Source organism: Anolis carolinensis, unplaced genomic scaffold (assembly GCF_035594765.1).
Source record: "Anolis carolinensis isolate JA03-04 unplaced genomic scaffold, rAnoCar3.1.pri scaffold_7, whole genome shotgun sequence".
Lineage (NCBI taxonomy): Eukaryota > Metazoa > Chordata > Lepidosauria > Squamata > Dactyloidae > Anolis > Anolis carolinensis.
The window spans coordinates 11,691,424-11,706,468 of NW_026943818.1; the positions used below are offsets into that span (position 1 = coordinate 11,691,424).

The 15,045-nt window shown below is 42.6% G+C and overlaps 1 protein-coding gene across 4 annotated transcripts in view; it reads right to left on the bottom strand.

The window, feature by feature from the left end:
• vav2 (vav guanine nucleotide exchange factor 2) overlaps nt 1-15,045 on the bottom strand; it is a 130,830-nt gene that overhangs the window by 96,898 nt on the left and 18,887 nt on the right. For all 4 annotated transcript variants that reach the window (XM_062959697.1, XM_062959698.1, XM_062959699.1 and 1 more), the window contains exon 2: nt 7,536-7,652. In XM_062959697.1, coding sequence (XP_062815767.1) covers nt 7,536-7,652 — 117 coding nt within the window. The remainder of the gene's footprint in view (nt 1-7,535; nt 7,653-15,045) is intronic.

Consider the following 15,045-nt stretch of genomic DNA (forward strand, 5'->3'; position numbering starts at 1 on the left):
ATTGCTCAGTCCATGCATCAACTGCATGGAGAACAGTTTCTTCCGACTCCCATCGTTCCCTTTGGCTGTGGGTTTCGCCACAGGGATGTCTCGGGGCCAGCCGTAATGACGAAGAGAACCAAGGCTCATTCTTTGCGGCCCCAAGGCACAAAAATCGAGGTTAGAATCACAAGGCGGAAGGGATCCGGGCCCTGAAGGGGAATGTGGTTGGCAAGATGCACCGTCTCATATCATTTCGAAGGAAAATGTACACGTGTGTCGTCTGATCGCTTTACGCCAAACTGATTTGACAAACAGCAGAGCACCAAACGCACACAGACAGCCTGCGGGTAGCTTTGCCTTTCCCTTTCCGACATATGCCCAATGGCATTTACGAGGCTTGTGCAAAAAAAATAATAATCAGAAGTTTTGTAAGTTATATTAAAAAATTGTTAAATTTGTACTTACGAAGAGATATCCAATACATGAAGGTGGCCTGTGCCTAAAACTTAGGAATCAAAAGCTATCCGAATAATAATAATAATAATAATAATAATAATAATAATAATAATAATAATAATTTGATTGAAGTCAAAAATCAGAAACTCCTCAAAGCACAGCAGACAAAAAATAAGTACAAGAAAACCGCACTACAAACTAGAGCTGACAGCTGGCACCACAAAACATTGCATGGAAATTTCCTTGATAAAATTGAAGGAAAAGCTGATAAGGAGAAGACCTGGCTCTGGCTCACAAATGGGACCCTGAAGAAGGAGACAGAAAGCACAGCAGACAAAAAACCAGTACAAGAAAACCGCACTACAAACTAGAGCTGACAGCTGGCACCACAAAACATTGCATGGAAATTTCCTTGATAAAATTGAAGGAAAAGCTGATAAGGAGAAGACCTGGCTCTGGCTCACGAATGGGACCCTGAAGAAGGAGACAGAAAGCACAGCAGACAAAAAACCAGTACAAGAAAACCGCACTACAAACTAGAGCTGACAGCTGGCACCACAAAACATTGCATGGAAATTTCCTTGATAAAATTGAAGGAAAAGCTGATAAGGAGAAGACCTGGCTCTGGCTCACAAATGGGACCCTGAAGAAGGAGACAGAAAGCACAGCAGACAAAAAACCAGTACAAGAAAACCGCACTACAAACTAGAGCTGACAGCTGGCACCACAAAACATTGCATGGAAATTTCCTTGATAAAATTGAAGGAAAAGCTGATAAGGAGAAGACCTGGCTCTGGCTCACGAATGGGACCCTGAAGAAGGAGACAGAAGGCCTGATCCTTGCAGCCCAGGAGCAAGACATCAGGACAAAGGCCATTCAGGCCAAGATCAAAAAATCAGCTGATGACCCAAAATGCAGACTGTGCAAGGAAACCGATGAAACCATGGATCATATCCTCAGCTGCTGCAAGAAAATCGCACAGACAGACTACAAACAGAGGCACAACTATGTGGGCCAAATGATTCATTGGAATCATTGATGGAATTGAACCAAACTTGGCACAAAGAACTCCCATGACCAACAGGAAATACTGGAAGGCTTTGGTGGGCATTGACCTTCAGTTTGGGAGTTATAGTTCACCTACATCCAGAGAGCACTGTAGACTCCAAACAATGATGGATCTGGACCAAACTTGGCACAAATACACAATATGCCCAAATGTGAACACTGGTGGAGTTTGGGGAAAATAGACCTTGACATTTGGGAGTTGTAGTTGCTGGGATTTATAGTTCACCTTACAATCAAAGAGTCATTTGAACCCCACCAAAGTAGAAAAATGAAGGAGAAAGGAACCCCTGACCAAGAGTGCCGGTGCCTTGCCAAACTACAACTTCTAAAGTTGCATAGCATTGAGCCGTGGCAGTTTAAAAGTGGGGGAAACTGCATTAATCGGACTGTGTAGATGCACCGGAGAAGTCAGTTTGTGAAGCCCAAAGGGTCTCTCTATTATCCGTCTGGCAATGGGATGAATTAAATCAAGGGACTTTGGGCGTAATCCGGCGACCGCGGGGCTTAATCTCCTTCGAAACAAGGTCACGGCAGAGGTAAAGGTTTCATCAGCAATTTTTAGTTGAATCTGATTTTTTTTTTTTCAAAGTGCAATTCCATTCCGAGAAGCTGACTCAAAACGGGCCGGCAGGTGCAAGCCCCGGCACAGATGTTTCCAGTTGAAGACACTCAAAAGTCGACACTTGCACACGCAAAAAAAAGGGCAACAGATTCATGTGTTCGCTGAACTGTGCAAAAGCAGAAGTTCTGCTCCACTGTCTTGGTTTGGAAAAGAAAAAAATGCATGCATTCGGTTTTATGGCATCACACAGTCCTAGACACTTGGGAAGTGTTCGACTTGTGATTTTGTGATACGAAATCCAGCATATCTATCTTGTTTGCTGTGTTAAATAAATAATAATAATAATAATATTAATAATAATACATCACAGAGTCCTAGACACTTGGGAAGTGTTCGACTTGTGATTTTGTGATACGAAATCCAGCATGTCTATCTTGTTTGCTGTGACATAATAAAATAATAATAATAATAATAATAATAATAATAATAATAATAATAATAATAATAAGGAAAAGCTGATAAGGAGAAGACCTGGCTCTGGCTCACGAATGGGACCCTGAAGAAGGAGACAGAAGGCCTGATCCTTGCAGCCCAGGAGCAAGACATCAGGACAAAGGCCATTCAGGCCAAGATCGAAAAATCAGCTGATGACCCAAAATGCAGACTGTGCAAGGAAACCGACAAAACCATGGATCATATCCTCAGCTGCTGTAAGAAAATCGCACAGACAGACTACAAACAGAGGCACAACCATGTGGCCCAAATGATTCATTGGAACTTATGCCTCAAGTACGACCTCCCAGCAGCAAAGAACTGGTGGGATCACAAACCTGCAAAAGTATTGGAAAATGAACATGCAAAGATACTGTGGGACTTCCGAATCCAGACTGACAAAGTTCTGGAACACAACACACCAGACATCACAGTTGTGGAAAAGAACAAGGTTTGGATCATTGATGTTTCCATCCCAGGTGACAGTCGCATAGATGAAAAACAACAGGAAAAACTCAGCCGCTATCAGGACCTCAAGATTGAACTTCAAAGACTCTGGCAGAAACCAGTACAGGTGGTCCCGGTGGTGATGGGCACACTGGGTGCTGTGCCAAAAGATCTCAGCCGGCATTGGAAACAATAGACATTTACAAAATCACCATCTGCCAACTGCAAAAGGCCACCCTACTGGGATCTGCACACATCATCAGAAAATACATCACACAGTCCTAGACACTTGGGAAGTGTTCGACTTGTGGTTTTGCGAAACGAAATCCAGCATGTCTGTCTTGTTTGCTATGCCATACAACGTCGTTGTGTTGATAATAATAATAATAATAATAATAATAATAATAATAATAATAATAATAAATGCTGGATCGCTTTGACCTTCCTGAGGAAGCAAGTGCTCCAAGAGACTCCAGCAAGTTGTTTACTCTGCCGAGGGATGAGCGCTGGGTGGAAGCGGAGGCGGGAAGCCGGCTTTGTTTGCCAACCTCTGCCATTTCCAATTAACAACATTCCTGGGTTGTGTCATTTTCTCTCTCCCGCCTCTTGCTGCAAACAGACAGCCGGAGGAAGCACAGCCGGAACAAGAGCCCAAGAAACACACTCAGGATGCTCTTGCATGCAACTATAGGGATCTACGCTCTTATGGACTTTCAAGATGGAAACATTCAAGACATAATGGATGATTACAGAAGAGTCTTGGTGGCCATCTGTCAGGAGGGATTTAATGATGGGGTAGGACTGGGTGGCCTTTGGGTCTCTTCCAACTTTTCAAGAAGTTGGATGGCCATCTGTTGGGAGGGGTCACATTGCATATTGTTTTATGGGGTTGGACTGGATAGCCTTTTGGGTCCCTTCAAACTCTAGGATTCTAAGTTTTCAAAAACTTTTATGGCCATCTGTCAGGAGGGGTTGCATTGTGTATTTTATGGGGTTGGACTGGATGGCCTTTGAAGTCCCTTCCAACTAGGATTCTATTAATTTTCAAGAAGTTGGATGGCCATCTGTTGGGAGGGGTTGCATTGTGTATTCCTTTATAGGCTTGGACTGGATGGCCTTTGAGATCCCTTCAAACTCCAGGATTTTAATAGTTTTCAAGAACTTGGATGACCATCTGTCGGGAGGGGTCGCATTGTGTATTCTTTTATGGGGTTGGACTTGATGGCCTTTGGTGTCCCTTCCAACTAAGATTCTATTAATTTTCAAGACGTTGGATGGCCATCTGTCGAGAGGGGTCGCATTGCGTATTTTATGGGGTTGGACTGGATAGCCTTAGGGGTACCTTCGAATTAGAATTTTAATAGTTTTCAAGAACTTGGATGGCCATCTGTCGGTAGGGGTTGCATTGTGTATTCTTTTATGGGTTAGACTCAATGGCCTTTGAGATACCTTCAAACTCTAGGATTTTAATAGTTTTTAAGAACTTGGATGACCATCTGTTGGGAAGGATCACATTGTGTATTCTTTTAATAGGTTGGACTGGATGACCTTTTGGGTCCCTACCAACTTTTCAAAAACTTGTATGGCCATCTGTCGGGAGGGGTCGCATTGTGTATTCTTTTATGGGGTTGGACTGGATGACCTTTTGGGTCCCTCCCAATAATTTTCAAGAAGTTGGATGGCCATCTGTCGAGAGGGGTCGCATTGCGTATTTTATGGGGTTTGGACTGGATAGCCTTTTGGGTCCCATTAAAGAACTTGTATGGCCATCTGTTGGGAGGGATTGCATTGTGTATTCATTTATGGGGTTGGACTGGATGGTCTTTGGGGTCCCTTTGAACTCTAGGCTGCTATGAAATGTATGTCAGGCACTTCCATTAATTTTCACGAACTTGTATGGCCATCTGTCGGGAGGGATTGCATTGTGTATTCCTTTATGGGGTTGGACTGGATGGCCTTTGGGGTCCCTTTGAACTCTAGGCTGCTATGAAATGTATGTCAGGCACTTCCATTAATTTTTACGAACTTCTATGGCCATCTGTCGGGAGGGATTGCATTGTGTATTTTTACGGGGTTGGACTGGATGGCCTTTGAGGTCCCTTTGAACTGTAGGCTGCTATGAAATGTATGTCAGACGCGCATATCAGCACAAGGATCTCAACAAAAGGCATTCTTTCGAGGGCTGAGTTGTTGCAGAAGTTGAGTCAATCATTTCTTTTCTTGCCGACTCCTCCGGTGACTCAACCTCCCTTTCCAGGATTTCGCTCCAAATCTGCGGAGTCATTAAAATGTCTTAAAGTCTTAAAACCTCTTCCCGGCAAGTTCAAAAGGAGAGGAGGACCGAGGAGGGGGGACGGCGATAAAGGAGGCCTTTATACGATGTTTACGAGCGGTTTGAACGAAGAGAAAGAAACCCAGACTCTTGGACTCAAGAAAGTCCCTGCGCCCATATTTATACGCACTCACCACGTCTCATTACGCTCCCAAATTAAAGAGTACGCGAGGCCGTGGCTTTTATGTCGCCGCTGCCATTAGCTTCGACATTGCAATTTTGCATCATTTCCCGAGAAACCCTGCTTAAAGGGCCTTGCCTTCCTTCCCTAAAACTCATGCTCAAAGTACAGGAGAGTCTCACTTATCCAAGCTAAACAGAAGCTTGGATAAGCGAATATCTTGGATAATAAGGAGGGATTAAGGAAAAGCCTATTAAACATCAAATTAGGTTATGATTTTACAAATTAAGCACCAAGACATCATGTTATACAACAAATTTGACAGAAAAAGTAGTTCAATATGCAGTAATATTATGTTGTAACTAGCTGTGCCCGGCCACACGTTGCTGTGGCGAAGTCTGGTGGTCTGGGAAATAAAGTATTGAGGAATTGGTGGTAGTTAAGGTCAAGGGTAAAGGTTTTCCCCAGACATTGTCCAGTCGTGTCTTACTCTGGGGGTTGGTGCTCATCTCCATTTCTAAGCCGAAGAGCCGGCGTTGTCCGTAGACTCCTCCAAGGTCATGTGGGATGACTGCATGGAGCGGTGTTACCTTCCCGCCGGAGCAGTACCTATTGATCCACTCACATTTGCATGTTTTCGAACTTCTGGGTTTGCAGAAGCTGGGGCTAACAGTGGGGGCTCTCTCCGCTCCCCCAATTCAAACCTGTGGCCTTTCGGTCCAGAAGTTCAGCAGCTCAGCGCTTTAACACGCTGCGCCATCAGGGGATATTATTTCCTAAAGGTTGTGAATATACAATATTTCTGATTGGTTTTTTTTGTTTGTTGGAGGCAAGTATGAATGCTGCAATTAGGAAAAATGATTAGGATGTAATGGCCTTGCACCTTTAAAGCCTGGTTGTTTCCTTCCTGAGTGAATTTTTTGTTGGGAGGTGTTAGCTGGCCCTGATTGTTTCCTGTCTGGAATTCCCTTGTTTTCAGAGTGGTGTTGTTTGTGATATTTTACGTGCCTCTACTGTCTGTGGCCCTGAGAAAACAGGATTTGCCAGACTTTGATGATGGGAATACTTTGTTGGGAGGTGTTAGCTGGCCCTGATTGTTTCCTGTCTGGAATACCCTTGTTTTCAGAGTGATGTTGTTTGCGATATTTTATGTGCTTCTACTGTCTGTGGCCCTGAGAAAACAGGATTTGCCAGACTTTGATGATGGGAATACTTTGTTGGGAGGTGTTAGCTGGCCCTGATTGTTTCCTGTCTGGAATTCCCTTGTTTTCAGAGTGGTGTTGTTTGCGATATTTTATGTGCTTCTACTGTCTGTGGCCCTGAGAAAACTGAGGATTTTCCAGACTTTGATGATGGGAATACTTTGTTGGGAGGTGTTAGCTGGCCCTGATTCTTTCCTGTTTGGAATTCCCTTGTTTTCAGAGTGGTGTTGTTTGCGATATTTTATGTGCTTCTACTGTCTGTGGCCCTGAGAAAACAGGATTTGCCAGACTTTGATGATGGGAATACTTTGTTGGGAGGTGTTAGCTGGCCCTGATTGTTTCCTGTGTGGAATTCCCCTGTTTATTTACTGTCCTGGTTTTAGAGATTATATTGTTCTGCATTATTCTATCCCAGTAATTATTTCATATTAAAGAAGAATCTCACTTATCCAACATTCGCTTATACAATGTTCTGGATTATCCAACGCAGTCTGCCTTTTCATAATCAATGTTATCAATGATAAGTTGGATAAGTGAGACTCTACTGTATTTGTCACAAATACTCAATATGTCCAAATGTGAACACAACACCCAGACCAAGAAGCTCCAGTTCACAAAGTGTGACGCGACAACAAAAAAGGCCAATACAACTCTAGGCTGCCTCAATAGGAATCTGACCACAGTCCAAAGGAATGTACGATAGAGTCATTGGAGTTTCCTTTTAAAAATCATGTCAAACAAAGTCACAAAACGTCAAAGCTACTCGAGCGGAAGGACGATCGTAATGCAAAGTCAACAAACCGACATGTGTAAGCAAGTTATACAAGGCAGGGAAATGCATGCGTTTGGTCTCTAAGAAAAAAGCCACTCACTTTTCCGAAATCTCGCACGTCGAAAAGGTCGAAGGGGTCGAAGAGGTCGCTGTTGCGGAGGCCGAATTTGTCGTGACACACCTTGAGGAAGGTCCGGATGTTCTTCAAGCAGAGGAACTGGAAGGACGAAAAGAAAATGGGTGTTAAATTTGGTGGAATCAATTCTGCCAAGCTAGCCGTTCGTAAACATACCAATGTGAGTAGATCAATAGGTACTGCTCCAGCGGGAAGGTAGCGGCACTCCATGCCGTCATGCCAATGGCCACATGACCTTGGAGACGTCTATGGACAATGCCGGCTCGTTGGCTTAGAAATGGAGATGAGCACCAACCCCCAGAGTCGGACACGACTGGACTTAACGTCAGGGGAAAACCTTTACTTATGTTGGTGCTAACAGCGGGAGCTCACCCCACTGCACAGATTCGAACCGCTGACCTTCCGATCAGCAAGTTCTGCAGCGTGACAGTTTTGAGCAGCTGTCCTTAAAATCAAAGCAATTGTGTTCTTATCAGAGTTTTCCGTGGGATGGAAGAATGCGGTGCTTAAAATTAAAACAATAGTGTTTGGATACAGTTTGCTGTGACCTGTTTGCCTTGAGAATTTTTATTATTAGGGTATTATTATTATTATTATTATTATTATTATTATTATTATTATTATTTGAAACACAACAAGATGAGTCCACAGCAGACACTCTGCTGGCCGTTGTATTAGATCACACGTTGGACACTATTATTATTATTATTATTATTATTATTATTATTATTATTATTATTATTATTATTAGAAACACAACAAGATGAGTCCACAGCAGACACTCTGCTGGCTGTTGTATTAGATCACACGTTGGACACTATTATTATTATTATTATTATTATTATTATTATTATTATTATTAGAAACACAACAAGATGAGTCCACAGCAGACACTCTGCTGGCTGTTGTATTAGATCACACGTTGGACACTATTATTATTATTATTATTATTATTATTATTATTATTATTATTATTAGAAACACAACAAGATGGGTCCACAGCAGACACTCTGCTGGCTATTGTATTGGATCACATTTTGGACATTATTGTTATTAATATTATTATTTGAAACACAACAAGATGAGTCCACAGCAGACATTCTGCTGGCTGTTGAATTGGATCATACGTCAGACACTATTACTATTATTATTATTATTATTATTAGAAACACAACAAGATGAGTCCACAGCAGACACTCTGCTGGCTGTTGTATTAGATCACACGTTGGACACTATTATTATTATTATTATTATTATTATTATTATTATTATTATTATTATTATTAGAAACACAACAAGATGAGTCCACAGCAGATACTCTGCTGGCTGTTGTATTAGATCACACGTTGGACACTATTATTATTATTATTATTATTATTATTATTATTATTATTATTATTATTAGAAACACAACAAGATGGGTCCACAGCAGACACTCTGCTGGCTATTGTATTGGATCACATTTTGGACATTATTGTTATTATTATTATTATTTGAAACACAACAAGATGAGTCCACAGCAGACATTCTGCTGGCTGTTGAATTGGATCATACGTCAGACACTATTACTATTATTATTATTATTATTATTATTATTATTATTTGAAACACAAGATGAGTCCACAGCAGACACTCTGCTGGCTGTTGTATTAGATCACACATCGGACACTATTATTATTATTATTTTATTATGACACAGCAAACAAGATAGATATGCTGGCTTTCATTTCATATTCTTTACTGACCACAGTCTTCTTCTTCTTCTTCTTCTTCTTCTTCTTATTATTATTATTATTATTATTATTATTATTATTTGAAACAGAAGATGTGTCCACAGCAGACACTCTGCTGGCTGTTGTATTGGATCATACATCGGACACTATTATTATTATTATTATTATTATTATTATTATTATTATTATTATTATTTGAAACACAAGATGAGTCCGCAGCAGACACTCTGCTGGCTGTTGTATTAGATCACACATCGGACACTTATTATTATTATTATTATTATTATTATTATTATTATTATTATTATTTGAAACACAAGGTGAGTCCACAGCAGACACTCTGCTGGCTGTTGTATTGGATCACACGTTGGACACTATTTATTATTATTATTATTATTATTATTATTATTATTATTATTATTATTATTATTATTATTATTACGGCTCTTCGGCTTAGAAATAGAGATGAGCACCAACCCCCCCAGAGTCGGACCCAACTAGACTTAATGTCGGGGAAAACATTTACTTTTACTTAACAACTTGCCACAACTTGGGCACACAGCCTTTCAGGACCGGTTTTCTCCGCAGAGCGAACCCGCACGCAAACCCGTTGGCGACATTATCCTAAGCGATTTCGACAGAGCTGGCTAGTGGGGGACGTCTGAGGTTCTTTCCGAACAAATCCGATCAGAGAGGAAGGCACGGCGGGGGGCAAAGGCCTCGACGAACGGGTCGGGATTTCCTCTGGCGGAAAAGCTACAGGGGTCCATTTGGAAAAGGATGGCGATCAGGATATTATTGCACGGCGACGTCATTCGCATCCCAATGAGCTGTGTTGGGATATTATCAACCTGTCCGTGATCCGAGGCACATTGGGAAGTTTCAGAACCGCTCCAAAAAGGCTCAGCCGATAAAGGTAATGACGGATGCAGCCAGGATCTCGCCACTGCGCTATTCCGACGGTGATGTATGGCAGGCCGCTTATCTCGCCGCCGGCACAAGGAGAGAGAAGTCAGCGAGCCAAAGAGAAGTCTCGCTGGTACGTCTGGTTGTCAAAAGCCGATGGTGGAAAGAGAAAGGACGAAGAAGATAGAGCAGCTGGTGCTTGAATGTGGTCGGGAGGGGAAGAAGGAAAGCGCTGGAAGAGGAAGGCGTTGGGGTTGCCAGCGAGCAGACAAGATGGAGAGCCTGGACGAAACCCCAATTCCTGCTAGAGCTTCATCCAGACAAACGAATGAAATGTTCATCGATTATGACTGCAGAGGAAAATAACTACAGTACTAGAATATAATTACTAGAATATAATTTATCCTAATTTCTGGTTTTTTGTCACTGATTGGGCCACTTTCAGTGGCATTCCAGAAGCGTTCCCTATTTTGGATTCTTTGGAGATACTCAAGTCCAAACATGAACTCTTTCGGCATTGCATAGATACCGATCAACTAGCATAGGTACCGGGCGTTGAACAGGTATGCATTTACTGAATATACAAGTGCATTATATTGCGCCAAATTGCTATGTGTGTGTGTGTGTGTAAAGAAATTCTTGCAAAGTTGCTTGCAAAAGATCTCTGCAAAAAGGGAGCTGAGCTTTTGCAGAGGCAAGCCATGCCTCAAACAATGTATCGGTTTGCTGGCAGATGGCTGGGTTTGTCAGTTGGGAATCTTGGCTTGCAGGGAGAGCACAGAAAAGACAGGCTCTCTAGCTACGGTCAAGTAGCAGTTTAAATATGCTATGCTGGGTATATTGAATGCTGATTGATTAGTTATTGATCCTATGCAACTACAAGGACATTGTAAGATCGCTGAACTGTTTATTTGACTTCAACTCAACAAGTAAAGTTTTTCTTTGTTCTTTTAATTCCTCTGCCTGGTCTGAGTCTTTTGCACATGGTGTTAACTGGACGCTGCTGGTTCCGCTATACACACTCGCTAACATATTACTGTCTGAGTTGTGTCATCTTATGGACTTTCCCTAGGTCTTCCAATGCCAACCACCACCAGAAGTTGACCACAGAATAGTGCTGGAGGTTCTAGAGCAGGCATGGGCAAACATCGGCCACCCAGAGTCCTCGGAAGTAGGACAGACCAAGGAAAATAGAAACACCAACACTTGGACGCATCGCACTCATCTGACATTTCCCATCAATTTATGCCCAAGTACGATTCACACAATTGGTGAATCTGCGCTATTGTGTTACCGCAGTAAAATGCAATATTGATAGTCGTGACACCATCGTGATAATGCAGCCGCAGCAGAATAGCTGTGCAATAAAGTCCTCAGAAGCAGGATAGCCCAACGAAAATAGAAACGTCAACACTTTGACACCTTGCTTTCATATGACGTTTCCCATCAATTTATGCCCAAGGACGATTCACACAATTGGTGAATCTGCGCTATTGTGTTACCGCAGTAAAATGCAATACTGATAGTCGTGACACCATCGTGATATCACAGCCGGAGCAGAATAGTTGTGCAATAAAGTCCTCAGAAGTAGGATAGCCCAAGAAAAAGAGAAACATCAACACTTTGACGCCTCACTCCCATCTGATGTTTCCCATCAACTTGTGCCCAAGGACGATTCACACAATTGGTGAATCTGCGCAATTATGTTACCGCAGTAAAATGCAATATTGATAGTTGTGACACCATCATGATAATGCAGCCGCAGCAGAATAGCTGCCCAATTGTGTTACCACAGTGAAATGCAATATCGATGGTAGTGACACCATCGTGATAACACAGCCGGAGCAGAATAGTTGTGCAATAAAATCCTCAGAAGTAGGATAGCCCAAGAGAAATAGAAACGGCAACACTTGGATGCCTCGCTCCGGTCTGACGCTTCTCATCAACGTATGCCCAAGTACAATTCACACAACTGGTGAATCTGCGCAATTGTGTTACTGCAGTAAAATGCAATATTGAAAGTTGTGACACCATCATGATAACGCAGCCGCAGCAGAATAACTGTGCAATAAAGTCCTCAGAAAAAGGGTAAACCAGGGAAAATAGAAACGCCAACACTTGGACACATCGCACTCGTCTGATGTTTCCCATCAATTTATACTCAAGAACGATTCACACAATTGGTGAATCTGCGCAATTGTGTTACCGCAGTAAAATGCAATATTGATAGTCGTGACACCATTGTGATAACGCAGCCGAGCAGAATAACTGTGCAATAAAGTCCTCAGAAAAAGGGTAAATCAAGGAAAATAGAAATGTCAACACTTGGACGCATCGCACTCGTCTGACATTTCCCATCAATTTATGCTCAAGTACAATTCACACAACTGGTGAATTTGCACAATTGTGTTACCGCAGTAAAATGCAATATTGATAGTCGGGACACCATCGTGATAACGCAGCCGAGCAGAATAGCTGCCCAATTGTGTTACCGCAGTGAAATGCAATATCGGTGGTGGTGACACCATCGTGATAACACAGTCGGAGCAGAATAGTTGTCCAATAAAGTCCTCGGAAGTAGGATAGATCAAGGAAAATAGAAACGCCTCACTCCTGTCTGACGTTTCCCATCAACTTGTGCCCAAATACAATTCACACAATTGGTGAATCTGCGCAATTGTGTTACTGCAGTGAAATGTAATATCGATGGCAGTGACACTATCGTGATAACGCAGCCGCAGCAGAATAGTTGTGCAATAAAGTCCTCGGAAGTAGGGCAGACCAAGGAATACAGAAACGCCAGCACTTGGATGCCTCGCTCCCGTCTGACGTTTCCCATCAACTTGTGCCCAAGTACGATTCACACAATTGGTGAATCTGTGCAATTGTGTTACTGCAGTAAAATACAATATTGAAAGTTGTGACACCATCGTGATAACGCAGCCGAGCAGAATAGCTGCCCAATTGTGTTACCGCAGTGAAATGCAATATCGATGGTACTGACACCATCGTGATAACACAGCCGGAGCATAATAGTTGTGCAATAAAGTCCTCAGAAGTACGATAGCCCAAGGAAAAGAGAAACACCAGCACTTGGACGCCTTGCTGCCGTATGACATTTCCCATCAATTTATGCCCAAGTACGATTCACACAATTGGTGAATCTGCGCAATTGTGTTACCACAGTAAAATGCAATCGTGATAACACAGCCGCAGCAGAATAACTGTGCAACAAAGTCCTCAGAAAAAGGGTAAATCAAGGAAAATAGAAACGCCAACACTTGGACGCATTGCACTTGTCTGATGTTTCCCATCAATTTATGCCCAAGTACGATTCACACAATTGGTGAATCTGCACAATTGTGTTACAGCAGTAAAATCCAATATTGATGGCAGCGACACCATCGTGATTTCACCGCAGTGAAATACAATATCAATGGTGGTGATAACATCGTGATAACGCAGCCGCAGCAGAATAACTGTGCAATAAAGTCCTCAGAAAAAGGGTAAACAAAGGAAAATAGAAATGTCAACACTTGGACGCCTTGCTCCTGTATGACATTCCCTATCAACTTGCTCGAAGGCGTTTTCTCCATCAATTTCCGAGCAAAACCATAATCACGGTTTGCCTTTGTTCGTTCGGCGGGGAATGTTTATCTCCGACTCGCCAATTAGGATCCCGCATTAGACCTAAGCTTGGCTTAGCTCACCCGAGAATATTATCGACCGGTCAGCAACAGCTGGTTCGCTTCACGGGAGAAGCCGCGTCCAAGAGGAAATTAGCTCAGGCTCGTTTGGAGATGAGAACATGGTCCCGGGGGCGGGGAGAGGCTCCTCGGCTGGGAAAAAAAACACGTTTATGACCCTTCATTTTTACACTGTTGTCCGATTATTGCAGATAGCGTCGTAAGGAGGTGCCGATTCCTGGTTGAGATAGTTTCTAGATTTATAACCTGCTGTAAAAGAGGAATGGAGGCAAATGTGTGTCGGAATTGCGGCTTCGGTTCCTTCCCGTTCTACTAAAATAAAAGCAGAAGTGGGATCAAAACAAGGGCCCGATGGCATGCAATGGGTGAGAAGAGATCTGCTTTGGCCTTCGTTTGGGGCTGAGAGAGTGCGATCTGACTTGAATTAACGCAGTTCGACCCTACTCGTATCTGCCATGGCTCAGTGCTATGGGATCCTGGGAGTTGTAGTTAGGTGAGACATAGGCAATCTTGGAGAAAGATAGGTAAAGACCTTGTAAAACTACAACTCCTGGGATTTCATTGCACTGTGCAAAGGCAGTTCGAGTGGAGCCAAACTGATTCCTGGGAGTTGTAGTTTGGTGAGACATAGGCAATCTTGGAGGGAGATAGTTAAAGACCTTGAAAAATTACAACTCTCGGGATTTCATAGCACTGTGCAAAGGCAGTTCGAATGGAGCCAAACTGATTCCTGGGAGTTGTAGTTTGGTGAGACATAGGCAATCTTGGAGAGAGATAGTTAAAGACGTTGAAAAATTACAACTTTCGGGATTTCATAGCACTGTGCAAAGGCAGTTCGAATGGAGCCAAACTGATTCCTGGGAGTTGTAGTTTGGTGAGACATAGGCAATCTTGGAGATAGTTAAAGACCTTGAAAAACTACAACTCTTGGGACTTCATAGCACTGAGCAAAGACAGTTTGAGTGGAGCCAAACTGATTCCTGGGAGTTGTAGTTTGAGAAATAGGCACTTTTGGACAGAGAAGTTTGAAGATTTTTTGTAAAACTACAACTCCCAGGATTTCATAGCATTAAGGGCAGTTCGAGTGGAGCCAAACAGATTCCGGGGAGTTGTAGTTTGGCAAGTCAT